General features: G+C 34.6%; 3 protein-coding genes across 3 annotated transcripts; 2 read left to right on the forward strand and 1 right to left on the reverse strand.

Annotated features, from left to right (window-relative positions):
• The first annotated feature begins 1,541 nt into the window (after positions 1-1,541).
• Positions 1,542-9,589, forward strand: LOC148309898 (ADP-dependent glucokinase). Its single transcript, XM_088259317.1, has 3 exons — positions 1,542-2,044; positions 5,342-5,766; positions 7,286-9,589. Exons 1-3 carry the CDS (start codon positions 1,710-1,712, stop codon positions 7,969-7,971), a joined length of 1,446 nt encoding a protein of 481 aa, XP_088115443.1. The 5' UTR covers positions 1,542-1,709; the 3' UTR covers positions 7,972-9,589.
• Rrp47 (Ribosomal RNA processing 47) lies at positions 8,408-10,190 on the reverse strand. Its single transcript, XM_088259337.1, has one exon. It carries the CDS (start codon positions 10,188-10,190, stop codon positions 9,750-9,752), a length of 441 nt encoding a protein of 146 aa, XP_088115463.1. The 3' UTR covers positions 8,408-9,749.
• A 252-nt stretch (positions 10,191-10,442) lies between these two features.
• On the forward strand, positions 10,443-13,515 carry beta4GalNAcTB (beta1,4-N-acetylgalactosaminyltransferase B). Its single transcript, XM_088259329.1, has 2 exons — positions 10,443-11,149; positions 12,747-13,515. Exons 1-2 carry the CDS (start codon positions 10,542-10,544, stop codon positions 13,090-13,092), a joined length of 954 nt encoding a protein of 317 aa, XP_088115455.1. The 5' UTR covers positions 10,443-10,541; the 3' UTR covers positions 13,093-13,515.
• The last annotated feature ends 8,053 nt before the right edge of the window (positions 13,516-21,568 follow it).

Genomic DNA, 21,568 nt, shown 5'->3' on the forward strand with positions numbered 1-21,568 from the left:
AAAATTATATTTTGTTTACTTCCGTAGTGTACAACTAAGAGCATTTAACTAAAGCGCCTAAAGTCTGAAATTTTAAATGTAACTGATTTAAAAAAATCGAGTGAAATGTTAAATAAAGAAATATGATTTTCATTTTTTTAATAAAAAACGAAGAAGAATCTATTACACAGGCCAACAAAATGAAAAAAAATGCCCGAAATCCAACAACTGATTTTAAAAACGCCACCATATTTTTTCTATCAGCTCCAGAGATACAGGTTGATTGATGTTAGAAAAAAAAGAAATAAATTTATCTTTAACGGCCAAAATATAAATTTCGTACTCAAAATTAGAATCTAATGAGCCAAATATATACCTATAATTATATTATCTGAATCAACAGGGCTGAAAATATCTGAAAGGCACTTGTACTGCCATCTGTGGATGTATTTAAACAATATTATAACAAATCATGTTTACGGGTGTATATTTAAAAAAATATATATTTAAGAAAATTCTGATACCGATACTTATGTACATGTTTACAGACAGCTATTTAGAATTGAAATAGAAATTCAGTGAAAAATTATTGCAAATAATATCAAGGGCTTAAAGGACAGAAAAGTAAAAAATGTACGAGTTTACTATTTATCTAGCGGCGTGTTCATTTCTCAAACATAATGTTTTCTTTATGAATCAATAAAACCTTACAACAGTTATTAGTAGATGGCCAGATTGGAAATGAATAAGTAATAAATTTAATAGATATAATTTTTATTAATAGCCTAACATCCAAGTGACTCTGAAATCTAGCTGCAGCTTATGCAACACCGCTTATCATGGCCCTACTTATGCTTCAACTTTTTAAGTTTTATGGCCTATGCTTACTCGTGAGTAGATTTACTCTGTATGTTTTATAGTTACTATAATTTCCTGTAATTCATGAATTTCTTAACGTACGCGCGCTTATATAGTATGATGCGACTGCACTCTGGGCTTGCTTTTGGTCGCATGTTAGGCTTGCATTATTATGATTTAGTTGAGGGATATGTAAACATATTTTTCATTGCTTTTCAATGCATACTCTACATATTCATATATAATATATCTATACATATCGCTCACTCCTTTCAAGAACGTCATAAATCAAAAATCGTAAATTTTCAGTTGTACATGTTTTCGGAATGCCCATAAAATGTACTTTATCCCAGAAAAAGAGGCATATTTTTGACCTAATATTTACCCGCTACAGGGCAGAAAGTGTTGTTTTTGCATTTTGAAGAAAAGTTATTGTTTAATTATTTTTAAAAAAATACTAAATATTGTTCAAATGGAGAAAAAACCTTCAGGTTTTACCTAAAAAGATCTGTTGCACAGTAAATAGTTTAGCAAGTGGCTTGACATTTATTTTAAATACATTGTATTATATTTTTAAACTTTAAAAACGTTCTCCTGGAAAATCAAGTTTTTTGATTTATGACGTTCTTGAAAGGAGTGAGCGCTATAATACCTAATTGTTTTGTGTTGCTATTATGTAAAAAAATACTAAATCATATGTTTTTGTCACCGCCTGGCAATCACGAACTGTCATTCTGTATCATTCCATCTGATTCCATCACTAACACATTCCGTTGAAATTTAAGATTATTCTTATCGACGTGGCCGCGAATGTTTTTATAAATGCATTTTGCATAGGCCATTTCGGCGTCTGTTTAACTTAATTAGTCAACATGTTCGGCCGGACGTTAAAGGTCGGTTCGGCGCTTTCCATATTTGTAGTGCTGTGGGCGGTCTATTTCAAAAATGAAGACAGTGATCTGTTGAAAATAACGTCGATATCGGACAGTTATTTAAGGATAGAGAATAAATATTTGGTCGGGGATGGTGCCCTCAAGCCCAAAGTGGCCGTCGGATACGGAGCTTGTTACGACATTTTCGCCAATGCGGTGCCGCTACTTAAATTCGAAGAAATGGAAGGTGAACCGGAACATTTTGACGACATTTCTACTTTCCCGGAACTCGTGAAAAGCTTCGCGTATTACTTTCGTCACGGAGCCGCCGCTGAGTTAGTAAACAAACAATCTTACCTTAAAATCTCTATAACAATTAACAATGATTACTAATCTTTAATAATCTTCTCCCAACGTGTTAAGTCATTACATTTTGTATAATCAGTGCTTTCATATACTGCTGTACCCCCTGTACGTATACCGCTGAGTGCGGCTAAGGGTTAGAACAAGAAGTTGTGTCTCCCATATATTTGTATAATGTTATGTGACTGACATTATTCACATTCTAAACAAGTTATACATTAAAGCTGTGACAACCTTAACAACTAAACATTAAATAAAAACCCGTTTTCATAAGGAAGAGGATTTGATTCTTGTTTATTAACATTTTTAGATAGGAAAAGCATTAAAAAGTATTTTAATAAATCTTAATTTAAATCACAAAATTGGACTTGTTTTTATGAAGTAATACAAACCCTTACCCGCACCCCAATGGTGTATAGAGCACTGCATTATCAAACTTCTTTTGTTATTTAGAAATAATGTCCCGTAAACTCTCCCTAATCCTTATCCACACCAAAATGGTGCACAGGGCACTGCATCATATAAACGCAGTGTTATATTGATCGTGTTAACACATGAATGAAAGGTGATCAGCCCTCCATTTCAGGTACCAGTCCAGGGTAATATTGAACAAATATTAGAGTGAAAATTCAATTATATTTATTTGACCCCCCCTGGGAATCGAACCCGGAACCTCCAGAACGGTAGCCGAGCGTGCTGACCATTACACTTCGGAGGCAGGCACGGAAACAAAAAAGTTTAGGTAATAAAATGTCCGCCTCCATAGCGTAATGATTACCAAATATGGCTATTATGCTGGAGGTCTCAGGTTCGGTTCCTAGGAGGGTCAAATAAAAAAAAGTGATTTTAACCCTCATATTTATTTAATATTACCCTGGACTGGTACAAGAAGCGCATGACTGATAACATTGCCTTCATGTAATTGACAATCAAGATAACACTGTGTACGCTGCAGTGTCTTATACACCGTTTAAGGAGTAATATTGTGCAGCCGTGTCATCACCAATTTTTTAACAAACTTTTCTAACGACCCTAACATTATAATTGGCGTGGAAAAAATAATGTATATGGATACAACCCTAAAACGATTGCTATTATTATTTAAAAAATAGTTATGTTTAAATTTGGACATCTGCCGGATATTTTCCCGTATTGAATCTTTGAACTTTGCACCTGCATGTTTTGTCGCATAATAATTTGACTAGTACATTTATTCTCTTTATACTTATTTTGCCTGAATGACCTTCAGTTCATTCGTGTATGTTTAGTCTTAAATACTTTTCAGGTCACCTATTAGTTCTTTCACCTCTATCACCTCTATTTCCGAGTTATTTTTATTTATTCTTATCTTGATTACATAGCTCTTTCTTTTTAAATACATTATTCTCATTGATAAGATTATCACATATTTATATTTGAAACAAAATAAATATGTCGCTATAGCATAACGGTCAACAAATACATTGTATAAGATTCGCTGATGACATCGCCCTGATAGCAGAGGACGAGAGTGACATGAACCACATGTTAAACACTCTCTCTAATGCTCTGGATAAGTTCCATTTGAAAATTAATGCCGCCAAAACAAAATCAATGATCGTTGAAAAAGAGCAATCTGACCTCCATCCAACAATACTTCTCGGAAATAGAGTAATTCAACAGTTGGATCAATTCTGTTATCTGGGTAGCACGCTAACATATAACAATAAATGTACCCTAGACATAAAAAAGAGGATAACGCTAGCCAAGCAAACTTTTATGAAAAAGTACAGCCTCCTATCAAACAAACATTTAAAAATTGAAGTAAGAAAAGGATTCATAAAGGCTTTTGTTTGGAGTGTTTTGTTGTATGGGTGTGAAACCTGGACCATCCAAAAATACGAAAAAGACCGGCTTGAAGCATTTGAGATGTGGGTTTGGAGGAAGATGACCAAAACATCATGGGTCGTAAGGAAGTCCAACGAAAAGGTGTTGCAGGACGTAAAAGAAAGAAGAGAGCTTATAAATCATATTTTGAAGAGGAAGGCCAAGCTAATAGGGCACTCAATTAGACATAGCACCTTTCTTAGCAACATCTTCGAAGGAAGAATCTTGGGAAAACGAACAAGAGGCCGCCCAAGAACTTCATACTTCCAGGATTTGAAGCGGCTCATGGACGTCTCCTCCTATTCGCAGCTCAAGAGGAGGGCGACTGACAGAGACAAGTGGCTGACACAACAAGGCGCTGCCTTTAGAAGATGATGATGAGCATATATATAAATGACTTAATTTTGTTCTGTTGATTTACAGAACATAAAAATCTGCAATTAAAAATTGTCAAATGCTTTAAAAATGGAGAATGCACAGATTTTTTGCATTGTTTTAGGATTAGAAATTTATAAAAAAAAATTAACAAACAATATAAGTTAAAATGTTTATATTAAAGGAAATCAGCTGTTTGTTAGGTTTTTTTTCATCTTCTAATTATACTGGTTCACCTCCGTAGTTCAGCGGTTAGCACTTTTTGCTAGCATGCATTAGGTCCCAGGGTTTAATTCCCTATGGGGCAAACATTGATATTAAACCTATCCCTAGAACCCTTTAGTCCAACATGTCATTATTTCTTAGGACCCTGTTATTCTCCCCCCTCCCCCGAACTTCTTCCTCAACCTAATCCTATTCCGTACGTCTTCCTTGTTTTCATCAATTTAGAGTATCATTTATACACAATACTGTAATTATTTTATCATTCATACTGTGTAATTACTTTTAATTTACGTTTCTATTTTCTTCTCGCCTATACGTTTCAAACAGCTGTATAAAAGGTACAACCTTTTCCCTAAAACAAGTCCATTTTTGGTTAGTTGGAAGATATTGCTTCACATATTCTAATGTTCATATATTCTTTTCTGTATAAGAAATTTATCAAAAAATAATATAGTTAGTCTTTTTATTATTTTTATTTAGAACTCTGCAAACGACATTTAAAGTTTTTAAATATATATTTATCACTCAATTTTTTGCCCTATATTTTAAATAAAACACGTGTGAAAACACTTTTATTTTATTTGATCTTTATTTTCAATTGAAATTCTCCATTAGGAATATCAATGTTTTTTTTTCTGGTACCCTGAAGAAGGTCTGAGTAAGAAGTTCTGTATTTCCCACCACTGCTGTAGACATACCATTGGTGTGAAATACATATATTATTACCTGCTTTAACACAAAAATGTGTCTCTTGTATTTTATTTCTTTTATACCCTTTGTTAAAGTTTTGCATCGATTTTCAGACGATACATGTCGAATGGCTCGCTTTTTGACGAGATTGTCGCATTTGCTGAGAAAGATCCAGAGGCGCGTTGGGCCGTGGGTGGCAATGCACCTGTCATGGCGGCGCGTTTCCTCCGTGAGGGCTGCGGTGTGCTGCTGGCAGCGCGAGTGTCCAGTCGTATGCGCGCTGCGCTGCCTCCTGGGCTCGCTTGCGCCGGCGCAGCCGTGCCACGTGACGACGTACACCTCATCCTCGAGTACAAGGCGGACGCGCACTGGGGCCCCTTTACAGCCCCCCGAGCCAACAGATACATCCTACATAATGATGAAAATAACCCCATGGTTAGCTCGCTGGAGCCCTTTGGAGAGCTGCTGCCGGAGTTCAAACCCCATCTACTCGTGGTTAGCGGATTACAGATGATGGATAGTTATCCATTTCCTCCAGGTACTTATAACCGAATAACAATTTATTCCTTTATATAATTTATTATTTTTTACTTCTAAAGCCCGATGGGCCCAAACAAAATATGCATAGCGGTTGTGTCGCACACACCGTTAGACTGTACAAAGGGGTGGCTGTGTCTTCTCCGCTCCGTCGCTCTTGGGGTCGATCTATCTATAAAGTATATCTATCAGATGATGTTTCAATTTTTTCGTTGTTGATAATTTACATTTTAAAATATCCAAACGTACATCATTACCACTGTAGACTGCCTGCCACATAAATTTTCCAAAACCATCATTTAAACATATCATTTGTGTCACATGCAGGCACGTAAATGTCTGTAAAATCACGCATTTCGATTGGCTAATCTCTGGCAAAGAGCTCCAATATACCTATCAGTACGTTTCTACCTCTCGTAGTGGTCGCATGTTGTTTGTTTCAAGAAAAATACAGTGACCAAGTCTGATTTTCGCTACATTTACTGCAAATATGTTTTATTTTTTTCACATTTTGACATTTTCTAGCTGCATTATTTTTATTACGTTTTATTTTCACTACTACATTTGTTACTTTTACTTCATTATTTCTTAATTAAACCATATCCGCTCCCTAAGTGGAGCATATGGAGTCCACAAACTGTCGGCTGCCAGCTCCTTTGCATCCACCCAAGTCAGATCCGCGTCCCGTACCAAGTTTTGACGAGAACTGCCGACGAATTGTCAGCAGTGGTCGTCCTGGGCGGCGCTAACCTGATGCCTTGTAAAAGAGGCAAGCTTGATTAAGGCTCTTGGGAAGCATGCGGAGTACATGGCCAAGCCAACTGAATCGCCTTTTCTTGACGACAGTTGTGACCAAGATTTGCTGCGTCCTACGCCTTATTTCTTCATTCCTCACAAAGTCAAACCACCGCACGCCTAAAATTCTCTGCAGACACCTATTCTTAAAGCTCAGTACACGGCTGCTCTGGGCCCTTGTAAGGTGCCATGTTTCACAGTCATATAAGATATTATTTCTTACTATTTTATATTTCTCCTAGATTTACTGTATAATGTTTTTCTTTTAATGTTTTTTATAAAATAAAACGTATAAATTTTACTAATACTGCCTACGTTTTTATATTAAACACATCTCTCAGACATCTATTACATATCAGACATCTATTACACTGTTGCTTTAATATCCTGGTGCCTATATTCAAATAAAAAATTTGAGTGAATAATGTTAAAAATAAATTGTAATATATTTATATTTTTTCACCATGGTCACTGCATGAGAATTGGAAAGGTAATATGGCAATGTCTATACATGTGAGTAATCTGTATACTTAGTTGCATGGTCAGAGTCCAGTGGTTGTATACATTTTCGTTGAATTAAATCATTTACAGAAATGATAATAAAAAATAAAACTACATATACAGATTGTACTTCCGATTGATAATAAAACAATACAGATTGTACTTCCGAAATTAACGCATAGTGACATGAATTTTTTTTAAATATCGCTTTGTATTTGTTTTAGGTGTTCGTGAAGCTCGTTTAGAGAAGATTAAAGAACAGATGATATCCCAGAGGCCATCTACGTTAGTTCACTTCGAGATGGCCAGTTACGTGGAAGCCAAACTCATGATAGACTTATCTACTGAAATCATACCTTATTCCGATTCACTCGGAATGAACGAGCAGGAGCTAGTCAACCTTTACCACACATTGAAGTATGGAAATATCAGCGTCGTCGCCGACTCCAACCCGAGAGTGGCTTCAGCCCTCGATCAAATGAGAAATGTGTTCAATATTATTAGAAAAAATAGCCTAGACATTCCAGAGAGTAGGAAGCTGACTAGAATTCACGTTCACACGCTGGCGTATCAGGCCATTATGACCGTGAAGGGCTCGGCGTGGAAGCAAACGATGGCAGCGGCCGCTAAAGCCTCTTTAACAGCGCACAGACACGTGTGCGGTACGAGCGACATAATGCCGGAACAAGTGCGCTTGGTGATGGACGACAGTTTCTCGACATCGGCAAAGGGGGCTCACGCGGCTCGCGTCAGCCTGGATCCTGCGCGACCGGTGTCTTGTTGGGAGGAAGGTCAAGAAGACTCGACGGTCCTGCTCTGCGTGGCCCCCGTGCTGGTGTGCACCAATGCTCGCCAGACGGCAGGTGCTGGAGATAATATCTCAGCAGCAGGGCTTGTTTTACAAATATGATTTTATGTGCCATATATATAATTTTATTATAACCTAGGACTGGCTTATTTAGATGATTGACACCGACTCTACTGTGACTTATAGCGTATGTGAGAATGGTAAATCAGTTAGCCACGTCTACGTGATACATCCTTTGATCACATTTAATTGTTAATACATATACACCTAATTCTCTATTTACATTGTGGATTGGTTTCCAAATTGTTAGCTAACTAAAATCAAGTTACGGATCTTGCATCGTCGGTTAATATGGGTAATAAAGTTGGGTATATCACCACCTATCTAGTCAGTTATCGAATAAACTTATGTGATTTCTGGCATCTTTTGAAAGCCTCTTTTATTGAAGCAATACGAACTACAGTGGCATTTCAGTAAACTCCAAAATTTTAGTAAATGGAAATATGCATTTAAATAGAAGTAAATTCATACAATAGTGATTAAATTTCCAGTATTTAGCCATGTTTGGGTACTATTTCTGAGATTCAATTCCTGGGAGGGTAAAAATAAATATTGGTAATTCTTAATTAAGTATTTATAATTGAAATATCACCCTAGAGTGGTAAACTGAAGCGAAACTGACTAATCACCTTGCCTTTATGTATTTAATTATCAAATTAACACTACTTTGATCCCATGTGGTGCCCTATACATCAATGTGCAGATAATGGTCACAAAAAAGCTATATAAACCTTAATTTAAAATTAAATAGTGATTATTCTAAATTGCATTAAAATTTTGTAAAAAAAAAGAGAATTAGATATGGATTTTTACACTTTTATGACGTAACACCCAATTTCATAACTTACTGAATAATATACTCGCAAATTAGCTTTTACATATGTATACGGGACTGATAGTAATTTAAGGAGTGGGATTGTTGCGTATTGTGTAATTTGCTAATTTATAATTCGGCACTCTTACTTAGCAACTTGACATTTTTTCGTCATGTTGGAATTAGTTTTATTAAAATGGTCACACAACAAATGTTATTTGATAACACTTGGCAATCTATCATTATTTGACTTTGTCTTAAATTTAACATACTTAGATGAATTTGGAATATTACACCTTTTTTATACCTCATATATTTATTTTTCATATCATCAGGTTTATATGAAAAATAAAACACAAACCCCACCAATTGAAAATAAATATAACTTGAATCCATTTTGCAATTGGTGGGAATCAAATGCGCGACGTTTGTTGTGCAGTCGAGCGTCTACTCAACTATGCCACGGGGACTGTCTTATTTATATTTTCCATGTTTAATTTATTTCGAGACAGCGTTATTTCTATTTCATTGTAAATTGTATTTGTAAACTATCTACTAATCCCACGCAACCGCATGTGATTAGCAGATAGAGAAACCTTTCAGTATGTGCAAATGTGCAATGCACAGCTTCTCCTTTATCATCCCCTATTTGTATTTTATGGTTTGGTAATATATGCATGTATTTATCTAAAATCACATTCTATTCTAAGCATTCCAATATACACATTTAGACCAAATTTTTATTATAAAATTATCTAAATTCTACCTACAATAAATATTTTGTTATTCCTAACTTATTTATATTTTTTTGCACATAAGTTGATCGGGAATAAATATCCAAAACAATTTTTGGTCTTTAATTTACCTCTGAGCTGATAATATTGTTGTAGCGGTACTATTTGACGCTTTTAATACAGCATGTGAAATGACAAAAATAAAAGAGATTAAAATACTTAATTACTTTGAAATTAAACTTTTATTCAAATTTAATCTTGACAAAAAAAAACTACGGGTCAGAAAATTTTATTTTTTTATTGGCGGGTCCATTGAGTAAGTCTTTCTTTTGAGGGTCCCAGAGTCCGCTACGTATGAATCTTTTAGCAGCATCTTTATCAAGAACTGGTCTATTTTTCTTCTCAACCACTTCATCCCTCTTCTGCATCAGTTGACGGATCCTCAGGAGCTGCTGCTTCACCGGATGAGTGTTCGGATCCACGCCACGGAATCGCAGCTGAATCCAACAAAGCGAATTAATTGCATAAACTGAGAATAATTTCAGGTTTATTCTGTCTTCTGGGCTCAAATTTTCAAAGACAATATTCTTTTCTTCTGCTAATTGAATGTGTTTGTGTATTTTAATAATCCAATTATTTATTTCTACAGCTTTATTTTTGAATTCTGCATCTGATATCACATCTCCGAAATCGAGATTTTCTATTAAAGACATCGTGTCTTTAGTTTGTAATCACGAGTAAATTAGTTTAATTTATTATGGAACAAACCACGCCAATTATAATATAAATCACGTTGTTCACTGTTCTTTCTGACGCGGCAAGAAACTTTAAATTTTAGGCACAGACTGATTTTAGGTTATATTTGATTTATTCGATTGACATTCCCCCAATAAACGCTCCCCAGAATGCATGGATCGTGTTGTCTATGGATTTGGATCTGTCATAAATGACAGCGAAGTGACAGATTCACGCAGGAATGGTTTAGTCTGTAAATGGTTTCTCTTTCGACGCCGGTCAATTGTTACGCGAACATTTAAAAATATGTAGTAATCCACCGTGGAAACATGTTTATATACGTAAAAATTTCCAAATATCTCGTTTATTCATTTTTCCTTCTCTTAGCAGTTTTATGTTTTCACACGAGGAGGTTCGCTTCTCATTACGAATATATTAAACAGGAAAATTTATGGCAAGATCTCGCGAAGGAAATATCTAAAAATTTAACATTTCACAATGTAGCTAACTGCGATTATACGTCTATTTTAAACGACGAGTCGAGTATTAAATTGGAGCTGCCGAATGAAATAACGCTGGATACGACGAACTTAAAATCGGGCGGTGAGTTCGTGCCCGCGAATTGTAAACCGTCGTTCAGTACAGCCATTATAGTGCCTTACCGAGATAGAGACAAGCAGCTGAAAGACTTTCTGACGTACATGCACATGTTCTTGGGGAAGCAGAAGCTGCACTACCGAGTGTACGTGGTGGAGCAGGATGACGGGAAAGCCTTCAACCGCGCCAAGCTGCTCAACATCGGCGCCGTGGTCGCCATCCACCACGGCTTCCCGTGCCTCGTACTGCACGACGTGGACCTGCTGCCGCTGCGCTACAGCAACCTGTACGCCTGCACCAAGGCACCGCGACACATGTCCGCCAGCATTGACAAGTACAGGTACCCACAAATATATTATTCCTGTCTTACTGTCCTACAGGGAGGTGTATAATTTCATTTATATAAGTTGTATTACCTACCTCAGATTTCAAGAGCGAAATGTTCCAAGATTGGTGCATAAATTTCATTTTGGTTAAAAATGTTTTATGAGAGAGCACCTTGTGAAGATTGGTGTCTTTGAGTCCCCCATTTGCGAGTGTCGTTTTGAAGAGGAAGACCTTAACCATATATTCTTTATTTGCCCAATAAATGACCAAATGCCAACATTTTTTTAAACTCTGGCCCCACTTATTCCCCTCCCTACAGATATCCATCTCATCCTGGCGAGCAGGAACCCAATTATCTATAAACTTAAAGTTATTTTCTTAAAATTGAACGGAATTAATTTATAGTTTAATAATAAGTCATATGATGAAGTAATATTATTTAGTTACTTGACATTGGCAAAAGCAATATATTTTATATGCAACGCCATTTTATATTAAAAAAAAAACTTTGCTTAAGAGTATACAACATTAAGAATATTTATGGTGGGTTGAATATTTTAAAAATTTATATTATCAATCAGACGGAAAATGATTTCTATTTGATTCTTCTAAAATATAAAACATTTTGAGGTGTGAAGCCGACATAAAGTGCTTTTTATATTTTTTTTTCTCAAAGATGCTTGTTTACATTTTTCTGTTACTATAACAGAAAAGCTCTTCAACTTGTTGAATATATGGATATAATTGCCTTTATCCGCCCCTAAAGTTGCAATTTTTGAACCAACATTGCACCCGATTTTTTAATTTTTAATTTCTAACCACAATTTGTAAACAATTTTTAGTCTTTGGCTGTTTCGTTTTTAAAAATAACGATAATGTTCTTTTTTTTCATTTTAGAGGAGGGTTTAAAGTTATTTTTAATAATTAAGTTAAATTATTATTGAAAATACTCGAAATGATAAATAAATTAATATTATTATAAAACACACTTCGCGCGTCGTTTACAGCAAACTGATCAAACAGAACCCGGATTAAAACTGAAGTTCTCCTTGGTAAATGGTGGTGCAATGTAATAAATATTAGAAACTGTCCTCGAAACAGTGCCCAATTACGGTAAAGGAAAGAAAAATGTGCATGTGTGAAGCAAGACATATAATCTTTCAAAGAATCGCAAAAATGTTGCGTTGAACATCTAAGAACATGTGGAAGCAATATAGTGTATTATCAAACATCGGTGTTATGAAGCATTCTTAGGCGATTGCAGGCAATTGTTACACTTGTATATAGACAAAAAACAAATAGGTCTCTTTTATTGCGCAACACTAATAAATAAATTTTTCGAAAAATTTCAAAAGGCAACAAAGTTTTATGTTTCATAATACATTGAAACCAACCACTTACATTCCATTTATGTACTGATTTAATCAGAGAATATAGATTCCTCTTAATTAAACAAGGGCCTCTATGGCCCGAGTCAAAGTTAACAAGGGGCTCGCGCGAAACAGTGTTCACTTGTATAAATAAGAAATACAATGTATTTCTGCTATACAAGAAATGCTGCAATGAGTGCAGATAAGCTTCTATAATGTTGTTCCATCCCCTTATATTAGGTTTAACTTGCCGTACAAGGAGCTATTTGGTGGCGCCGTGGCCCTCTTGGCTGAGCAGTTTGTCGCGGCCAACGGAATGAGCAACCGCTACTTCGGGTGGGGTGGCGAAGACGATGACCTCTACCAACGCCTGCGCGAGATCAGCCTCCGCCCCGTGCGGCTCGAGCCCGCAGTCAGCACGTACACCATGCTGAAGCACAAGACCCAGCCGCCCAGTCCCGAAAGAAGGGCGCTGCTGGCACAAGCCTCGCGCAGATACGCCATCGACGGCCTCAACTCACTTACTTATGTAGAAAAGTCAACCAAGCTACATCCCCTCTTCACGCACATTGTCGTGCAACTCTGAATATGTCTAATTCAGACGTTCCTATTCAATCGCTAAATTACAATTCACTTTCTTATGTAGAAAAGTCAACCAAGCTGCATTCCCTCTTCACGCACATCGTTGTGCAACTTTGAATATGTCTAATTCAAACGTTCCTACTCAATTACAATTCCGCTGTTACGTAAATTACAATTCCGCTGTGATCTGCAATGATCACTCCAGTGCCAATAGATGCTTTTAGACATACTAGCTTTACCACGCAAATAGTTTTGTTCGTGTTAGGTAAAAAAAAGTATGTGTTATATAAAGAAACAGTGGCGTGTACACTTTTTATGCGTTTTAGCATAGTCATAAATTTCAATTACTATCGTAACAAGACATGCGCAATAATTATTGTATGATAGTAGTATTCTCTTACAAATAATAAATACAGAAAAAAGAAAATATTGGCAAAAATTATATTTGAAATTCCTCTCTGTGAAAATTTTATAAACTTACAAATTAGCTAGCCTTTACCTTCTACTTTCAGGAACCAATGGAATATATAATGGATTTTCGGATGTCATTACGTTGAAATGGTTCTAACTTCATAGGAATCCATAGTAAAACCTTTCCAAAATAACCTAATGGTGTATAGCGGTCGTTATTTATATGTTTTCAAAATATTTGAGCAATATTGTAAGATTTCTGATCTATCCAACAATGAAGCGTGAGTGCGTATTACACACGGGCAAAAATTGAAGGGAATGTCGATAGTAACTTTTGGTAACTAGATATTCTGATCTTTATAATGAAACTTGACAGTTTTTATTCAAAAGTAGGTTTATGTACATTTAAGATATTTATCAGAGAACTGGTCATGTGCGTTGGTGCTGAATTTCCATATTGCACTTCCATAGTACATACATGTAAATGTTGCGGACACCCAAATGTTTGTTATTTATTCAATAAAATCTTATCTTAGGATTATTTTGTCCACCTCTGTAGTGTATTGGCCAGTGCGTTTGGTTACTGTCCTGGAGGTCCTATTTATTTAATATTACACTCGACTGGTACCTGAAGCTCAGGGCTGATCACCTTTACTTCGTGTATTTAATGTTCGAGATAACACTGGTAACATATGATGCAGTGCCCTTTACACCATTGTATGCAGATAAGAGTTGGAAGAATTTTGTGTAGAATGGCTAATTAAAATTTAGATTTAGTAAGTGACGGATACTCCATTAATTTGTAATGTTGCTAAAATAGCGATTTAATAATTTAGACTTTAGACACAAGTGCCCTTTTATATAAATCTATGTAATTAATTGAATAAGCCATAAATACATTATTAAATATTAATAAAGTCATTTTTTAATATTATTTTTTATCTTTCACATTTAAATATACGAAAAAATGTTTTAATATCTTTTAATATGTTAATTTATTTTTGTGACTACGAATCTATCATAGAAATCTATCATACTTTTAGCATTGGGTAAAAAATCTGAATTTGATTTTTCTTAGTTAGAGTTTTATTGTTTTTATTGATATGGGGTGTTCTATTCTAATAACAATTCTATATAAATGTCTGTATCTAGTCATATATACATGGTGAGCAAGTAATATTAATGTTACTTGTATTTTATGTTCTCACATATTATATTATGCTATTTTATTAGATTTCCCAAAAAAATCACGTTTTTTTATGCGCATTTGTTGATTCATCATTGTACTTAGAACAATAAAACAATAATAGAGTAAAGTTATCAATGCTGATTTATGAAGATATTTATTAAAATGATATGCTGGATGTCTAGAATTGTTATTCTTGCATAATAATGTTATAATACTCAATAATTGTTTGTAGCTATTAAACACTCTGACATGATGATTTAGTCAAAACTATTTTATCTTATTTCTTCACTTGACTGTATTGTGCTTAACATATTAAAAAAAAGAAAATTGTAAACAGATCATAGTTTACTACATAATAGTACTTGTAATAAGTTGTCTCCTGATTTAATAATTTCTTTAAATTATTTTCTTCAATTTTGTCATATGTGTTGACGTTTCAGTGATAGTATGCTGCATGTATTAGTTTTATTCTGTTGGAGATACTCGGTTTTCTCTTCAAACTTCGAGTCATGTTTACTTTTAAACTGCTTGCTGTCTTTTAATTTTAGAGGTGAAACCGTCCATACAAATAGTAAATAATTTGTGTATTTTAATGCATATTATGAAGTAACATAATATTTTGCATATATTATGTATTAATATAGGATATTATAATGTTGTATGTTAAATAAATACGGAATTTGACATAACTTAGAACAGGGATGATTAGTAGTTTAATGTTAATACGACCACACTAACAGTTAACATTTTTGCAGAATTTTAATAAAATTAACTTATTTTTTTTGGACTTATTTTCGCAAAGAAAAATCATTTTAGAAGAAAAATTTATTATTATAAATCTTTTAATCTTTCCACTTATGAGTTTTTAAAATGAAGCTGTATCTGGTAAGTGACTTGTTTTTCATTAGTAAAATGTTCATGTTGTTTACTAACATTTCTAGGTGGAACTGTATTTTACATAATAAAATAACAACTATGTACATATTTTATTCCACATAAATTTTATTTGACTAGCGACCGAGTTTCGTCGTAACCGACATCATCAGACTGTTGGAAAACTAGACAAAATTCTATGTTATACATAACAAGGCAGGTTTTGAAAACGATGATTTTATATAATTTTTTTTGACAAAATGAATTTAAATTGAATGAGTATAAGTATCGTTTTTAATAATTACAATCCAGTTATAGTAAAGGTTTTTGATATAATATTATTTTAGAAATGGATTTTGTATGTAAATTTAAAAAATATATGGGTGAAACGTTGGTTGACGACCTCTTCTACTGCACGTTAGTATAGGGAAGTCCTGTATATTATGGAACAACAGTTATTTTTTTATTGACATGACATTTAAGTACTTATTGTCTGTGTCCCAATGGGTATAGTTAAGTTGAATGGATGTGTGTGACTTGGTCATTTAATATGTTAACAATATGATGAATCTATGATGATTTCTAATCTATCTAATTTCCTACCTTTACTAGATGTGTTCAAGAATTTAAATTTAATGTTTTTGTCAAAATTATACAACTTTTTTAATAGTAAAATAAAACAAAAACTATAAATGGATAGATAAAATGATTTCATCTATTTATGTGCTAACTTAAAACAGAGGTAGCCTGGTCATAGATTTGCCATCTTTAACCTAATATATACATTTTTTATTTATAAAAAACGAAAGTTTTATATCCGTCATGTTTGTGATTGTATGTTTAAGGAAATATAACTAAAGCAATGCTATTATCAGTAGAAAAGAATAAGTCATGTTTAAGAGATGTTAATACTAAAAATGAGGGAATTGAATAAAACTAAATTAACCTAGCTATGTACATTTTTTTTTATATAGAAAAATCAGTTCACAAAAATGTCAACAAATGTATTGCATTGTAATACTGCACATTCTTTCAAATATTTTATCAACAACAAAAAAATACAGTGAATCTTTTAATTTTGTACTCTTACGAGATCTTCACTATTAATAACATACCTTTGACCGAATATTTTATATTTATTTTTAATACATTATTTGTATTGGTTAGTTTAAAAAAAATATATTTACAAGTGCAGTTCTTGTATACATACTCTTAAAATAGATAAAATCCTTTATCTATTACAAGTTACTGCAGTCAACTTTACTTTAAATCACAATAATTAATTTTCATTCATTTTGAAAAAAGTAATTTATACATATTTTTTTTAAGTTTTGGGTCATCCCATAAGTAATGCGGTTTTTCTATAGTACTTTTATTTTTCAAAATTAAGGTGAACAAAGCTCTTTTTTTGACTAAAAAATATATTCTCCTCCACATTCTTCAATGCTTTTCCATCTATCTGGTAGACTTGTAATGCCTCCTTACTGAAATTTACTTGTCTTTGATGAAAAATTCTCCTACAGTACTGATTTGACCTCGTCTGTAGAATTCATAATTTTGGCATTCAAATTATTTTGAAGACTGCGAAATAAATGAAAATTGGACGGAGCAATGTCCGGCAAATATGGTGGGTGGGGCACCGTTTCCCATTCAAACTTCCCCAGCCTTTGTACCGTCATCCTCGCTGTGTGCGGCCGAGTATTATCCTGATGAAAAAACACCTTTTCGTCTTACAACCAAAGATGGTAATTTTTCTTTTAACACTGACTTAAGCCACTTATGTTGCTGTAGGACCGACATCCATATACTGCGTTTTTGTTGCGTCGTTGCCTTTTTTGAACTCATAAAGCATAACATGCTAATTATGCTCCTTCGTCATTTCCATTATCTTCTTCATCTTCTTGCTCAATGCTGAGCGTCGTGGTCTTCTGGAATGTCAGGCACTTGGTGCACAAGTCCTCTCCATTCTTCCCGGTCCTGGGCCAACTTGATGGCAGCGTTTAGCGAGGATCCGGTTAATTCCTTTATTTGGTCTGTCCATCTTGTTGGAGACCGTCCTCTTGCCCGCTTGCCTTCAACTGTACCTGTTACTACCAGTTTTTCAAGACTCTTCTCGTTCTTTCTGGCGATATGCCCAAAGTAGGACAGAATCCTTTTCCTGCAAGTCGTGGAGAGTCTTTCTGTCACTGACAGTTCGCGGAGAATGGAGACGTTTGTGCGTCTTGCAGTCCAAGGAATGCGCAGCATCCTCCTCCAGCACCACATTTCAAACACATCCAGCATATGTCTTTCCTTTTTCCTCAGTGTCCATGTTTCCACTCCATACAGCGCAATGGAGAATACAAGAGATTTCACTAGACGGGTTTTCGTTTTCCTCAGTATGGAGCGATTTTTCCATATCTTCGCCAGACTAGACATTGCTGATTTTGCCATTCCAATTCTTCTCCGGATTTCTGCTTCACAGCCTCCATCTTTAGAAATGAGTGCACCTAAATAGATAAAGTCGTCGACTTCTTCATAATCCCTTAAAGAATTGTTCCTTATCAGGGTGCCGAATCGGTCGATGACAAGAACCTTGGTTTTACTTTTGTTTATTTGCAGTCCTAAATGCTGGCTTTCTATTTCGACTCTATGGAGGAGTTCAGCCATTTCGTCCTCATTGTTGGCTATTAGCGTTGTGTCGTCTGCGAACCTTATATTGGAGATCTTTTTGCCCCCTACTGATACGCCACCTTCCCACCCGTCTAGTACTTTCCTCATTATATATTCTCCATATATATTGAAGAGATCAGGAGACAGTATACACCCTTGTCTCACGCCTTTTTGTACTTGAAATGACTCTGAGAGGAAATTATCAACTCTTACCGATGCCAAATTTTGTACGTATAAGTTGTGAATAAGAACTATCAACTGTCTCGGTACACCCATTGCTTCCAAAACCTTCCACAGGCAATTCCAATTCACGCAGTCAAAAGCCTTTGTATAATCAATAAAGCAAAGTACGACCGGAACCTTGAACTCCCGACTTTTCTCGATTATTTGTCTTATGTTCAAGATTTGCTCACGTGTACCCTTGCCTTTGACGAATCCAGCTTGCTCAATTGAAATTTGCCAGTCGAGGTAGTGTTTTAGCCTTGCTTTTAATATGTGTAGCAATATTTTGCTGGCATGAGAGATGAGTGAGACAGTTCGATAGTTTTCACACTTTAGCGTAGAACCCTTCTTGTGTATTGGAATAAATACAGATTCCACCCAGTCCGTTGGCCATATTCCTGATTCCCATACCGAATTACATATATCGTGCATCCTCTTAATGCCGTCATCGGTCATATTCTTTAGGAACTCAGCTTGGATTCCGTCCTTTCCAGGCGATTTGTAGGATTTGAGTTTTTTAATGGCATTCTCTACTTCCTGGAGGATTATATGGGGTTCGTCTGGATTTAAATCATTGAATTCTGCCTGGGGTTGCATACTATCATCTTTGTATAGGTCCGCACAATACTCTCTCCACCTTCTGATGACTTTGTCAATTTCACAGATGGTATTTCCCTGCCTGTCCTCAATGGTCCATGTTCGAGGCTTGAACTTCTTGGCGAGTGTTTTCACTTTTTGGAACAAGTCGCGAGTGTGATTAGTGTTAGCGTGACTTTCAATATCCTCGCAAATCGAATTGATGTAGCGCTCTTTATCCGCTCTGCAACTTCTTTGCACTCTTCGGTTCAGTTCGGAGTATTGGACTCTTACTTCCTGGGTAGATGTGCTCAATTTCTTAAGCCGTTTCCTCTCTTCAATTAATTTCCAGGATTCTTCGGATATCCATTGACCTCGTGTTTCCATATTTGTCCTCGGGGCTTGAGACTCTTTGATGCTTGACGCTATGATATTCTTTAGCTGTGACCATTTGTCTTCAGGATTACTAGAATTATCGTGGGAACTCTGGATCATGGATGAGAAATTTACTTGGAATTTCTTCAAGATGTCTTCAGAAGGGGTAGTTCGTTTTTTAGCCACATTTCGTTTTATATTTTTCAGCTTCATTTGTATTTCAGCAACAAGAAGTTGATGGTCAGAACCGCAGTCGGCTCCTGGGAAAGTTTTCACATTACGAACAGTCGATCTCCATCTCTTACTTATCATAATGTAATCAATTTGATTATAACTATGCAAAAATAACTATTTAAATCGAACACTCTTTAAAACTTGCACTAAGAATAAGAACAATGTGAAATCACTACCCGCTTTTATAAAAAGTTGATGCAGGTAGTTTTTCCCCTACCCCTTGACTTAAAGTTCACGCAATTGAAAAAAACCGCATTACTTATTGGATGACCTTCCCAAATTTCTTAGTTTTATTTATTATTTACCTTTATAAATATGTGTGTTCTTTATGTAAATAACTTTTATTAATAAATCAATTTTCATACCCTTTTAAATATGATAATAATAATTCTGTTTCATAAATTATAAAGTATGAGAAATAAATGTTTGCTTAATTGATTAGCCGAATAGTGACTGTAGTTAGTGATATTTCTAATTTAAAGTATAGAAAATTGTTACTGATTATAAATGTTAAGATTAATAATACCTATGCGTTAATACACAAAACAGTTCACAAATCAATTGCGGAAAGGCAAAGAGGATTTTGAAATGATTCAAGTAAATAAACACTCCACAAACAAGTCTACAGTTAACGGCCTAAAGTAAATACCTTCCGTGATGGCATGAAGTTTTTTACTTGTTAAATCCTACTATAGTGAAGTCTTTTTTCCTTCCCCAGTCGATATGTATATAAGTTTATTATTCTTTTTAGATGTGTTTTATGAGTTAATTTTAAATGAAAAATCTACCAAAGCAAGATCGGTAATGCCTACAGCTTAATTCTATATTCTCGACTGGGAACCTTAATAAATGTGCTTTTTAAACTAAATCAATAAACTGGCAACAAATCGTCAAATATTTTCTTTTATTCAAATATGGTCCTGTTTTTTTTAGACTAAAAAGATTAGGTATTATAACAATAACCACAATTTTACAAAGGCAAAGATATGTATTTTTTTTAAATATAAATTTTTTATTTTGTTCCATGAGACACACACGCACACGCACACGCACACACCCACTCACCCACACACACACACATATATATAAATTTTTTTATATAATTTATATATAATTTTTATTAATATATATATATACTAATTTAACTTTTTCTCCTCTCCCCATATTCATTCACTGCTGGACATGGCCTTCCTCAAAGTCTTCCTTCTTCTCCTATCCTGTGCTTTCTGGCTACAGTGTATCAAATTAGATATGTATGTATCAGTTAATCATATTTATTATTTGAGTCCTACATAAACACAAAACATGTTACATTCACAATATTTCTAAGAATAACTAAGAATAATTTCCCCTGATCACAACAATATACATAGTTATGTATTCAGTATTGCTGAAAAAGTAACTACAATGTTATAAGTTGTCCAATTTTTTTTAGTCAATATAGTCCTTTACTATTTTTTTCTCCAAGTTATGAAGAGGTGTAAAGTTTTAGATGGTAATTATTAATTAAGGATGGCGAGTAAATGTAGAGTATATTGAAGCCCATATTTCTCCGGACAGATGATACTATCATAGAAACAAATATAGAGTGTGAGTGTCGTGGTGTGGGGTAGAGGCTTGACTGTGAAACTGGCATCGCGGGTTTGATTCCTGCCAAGTGAACAAAAAAATTCAAGAAAGATTTATTTTCAATTGGTCTGGGTATTTGTGATGTATTTTTCACATTTACCTTCCCTATCCTTACTATCCTACCTGCAGACAAGCCTCTAATAGAGGCTTTGCGGGTTACTCCATATCGAAATTTATTTTGTGATTAATTTCATAAATAAAAAATACTTGGCATGCGTCTATTGAAATAATAGTCATCAGTTATCATCTGAAAATGATCAGAATCCACAGTCTAAGAGAAATAAAGAGTCTTCTTTAGTTTGCTTGAAATGTCAATTAG

The sequence above is a fragment of the Brachycentrus maculatus genome, unplaced genomic scaffold (genome assembly GCF_059751285.1).
Source record: "Brachycentrus maculatus isolate JH-2025_06_01 unplaced genomic scaffold, ASM5975128v1 h1tg000116l, whole genome shotgun sequence".
NCBI lineage: Eukaryota > Metazoa > Arthropoda > Insecta > Trichoptera > Brachycentridae > Brachycentrus > Brachycentrus maculatus.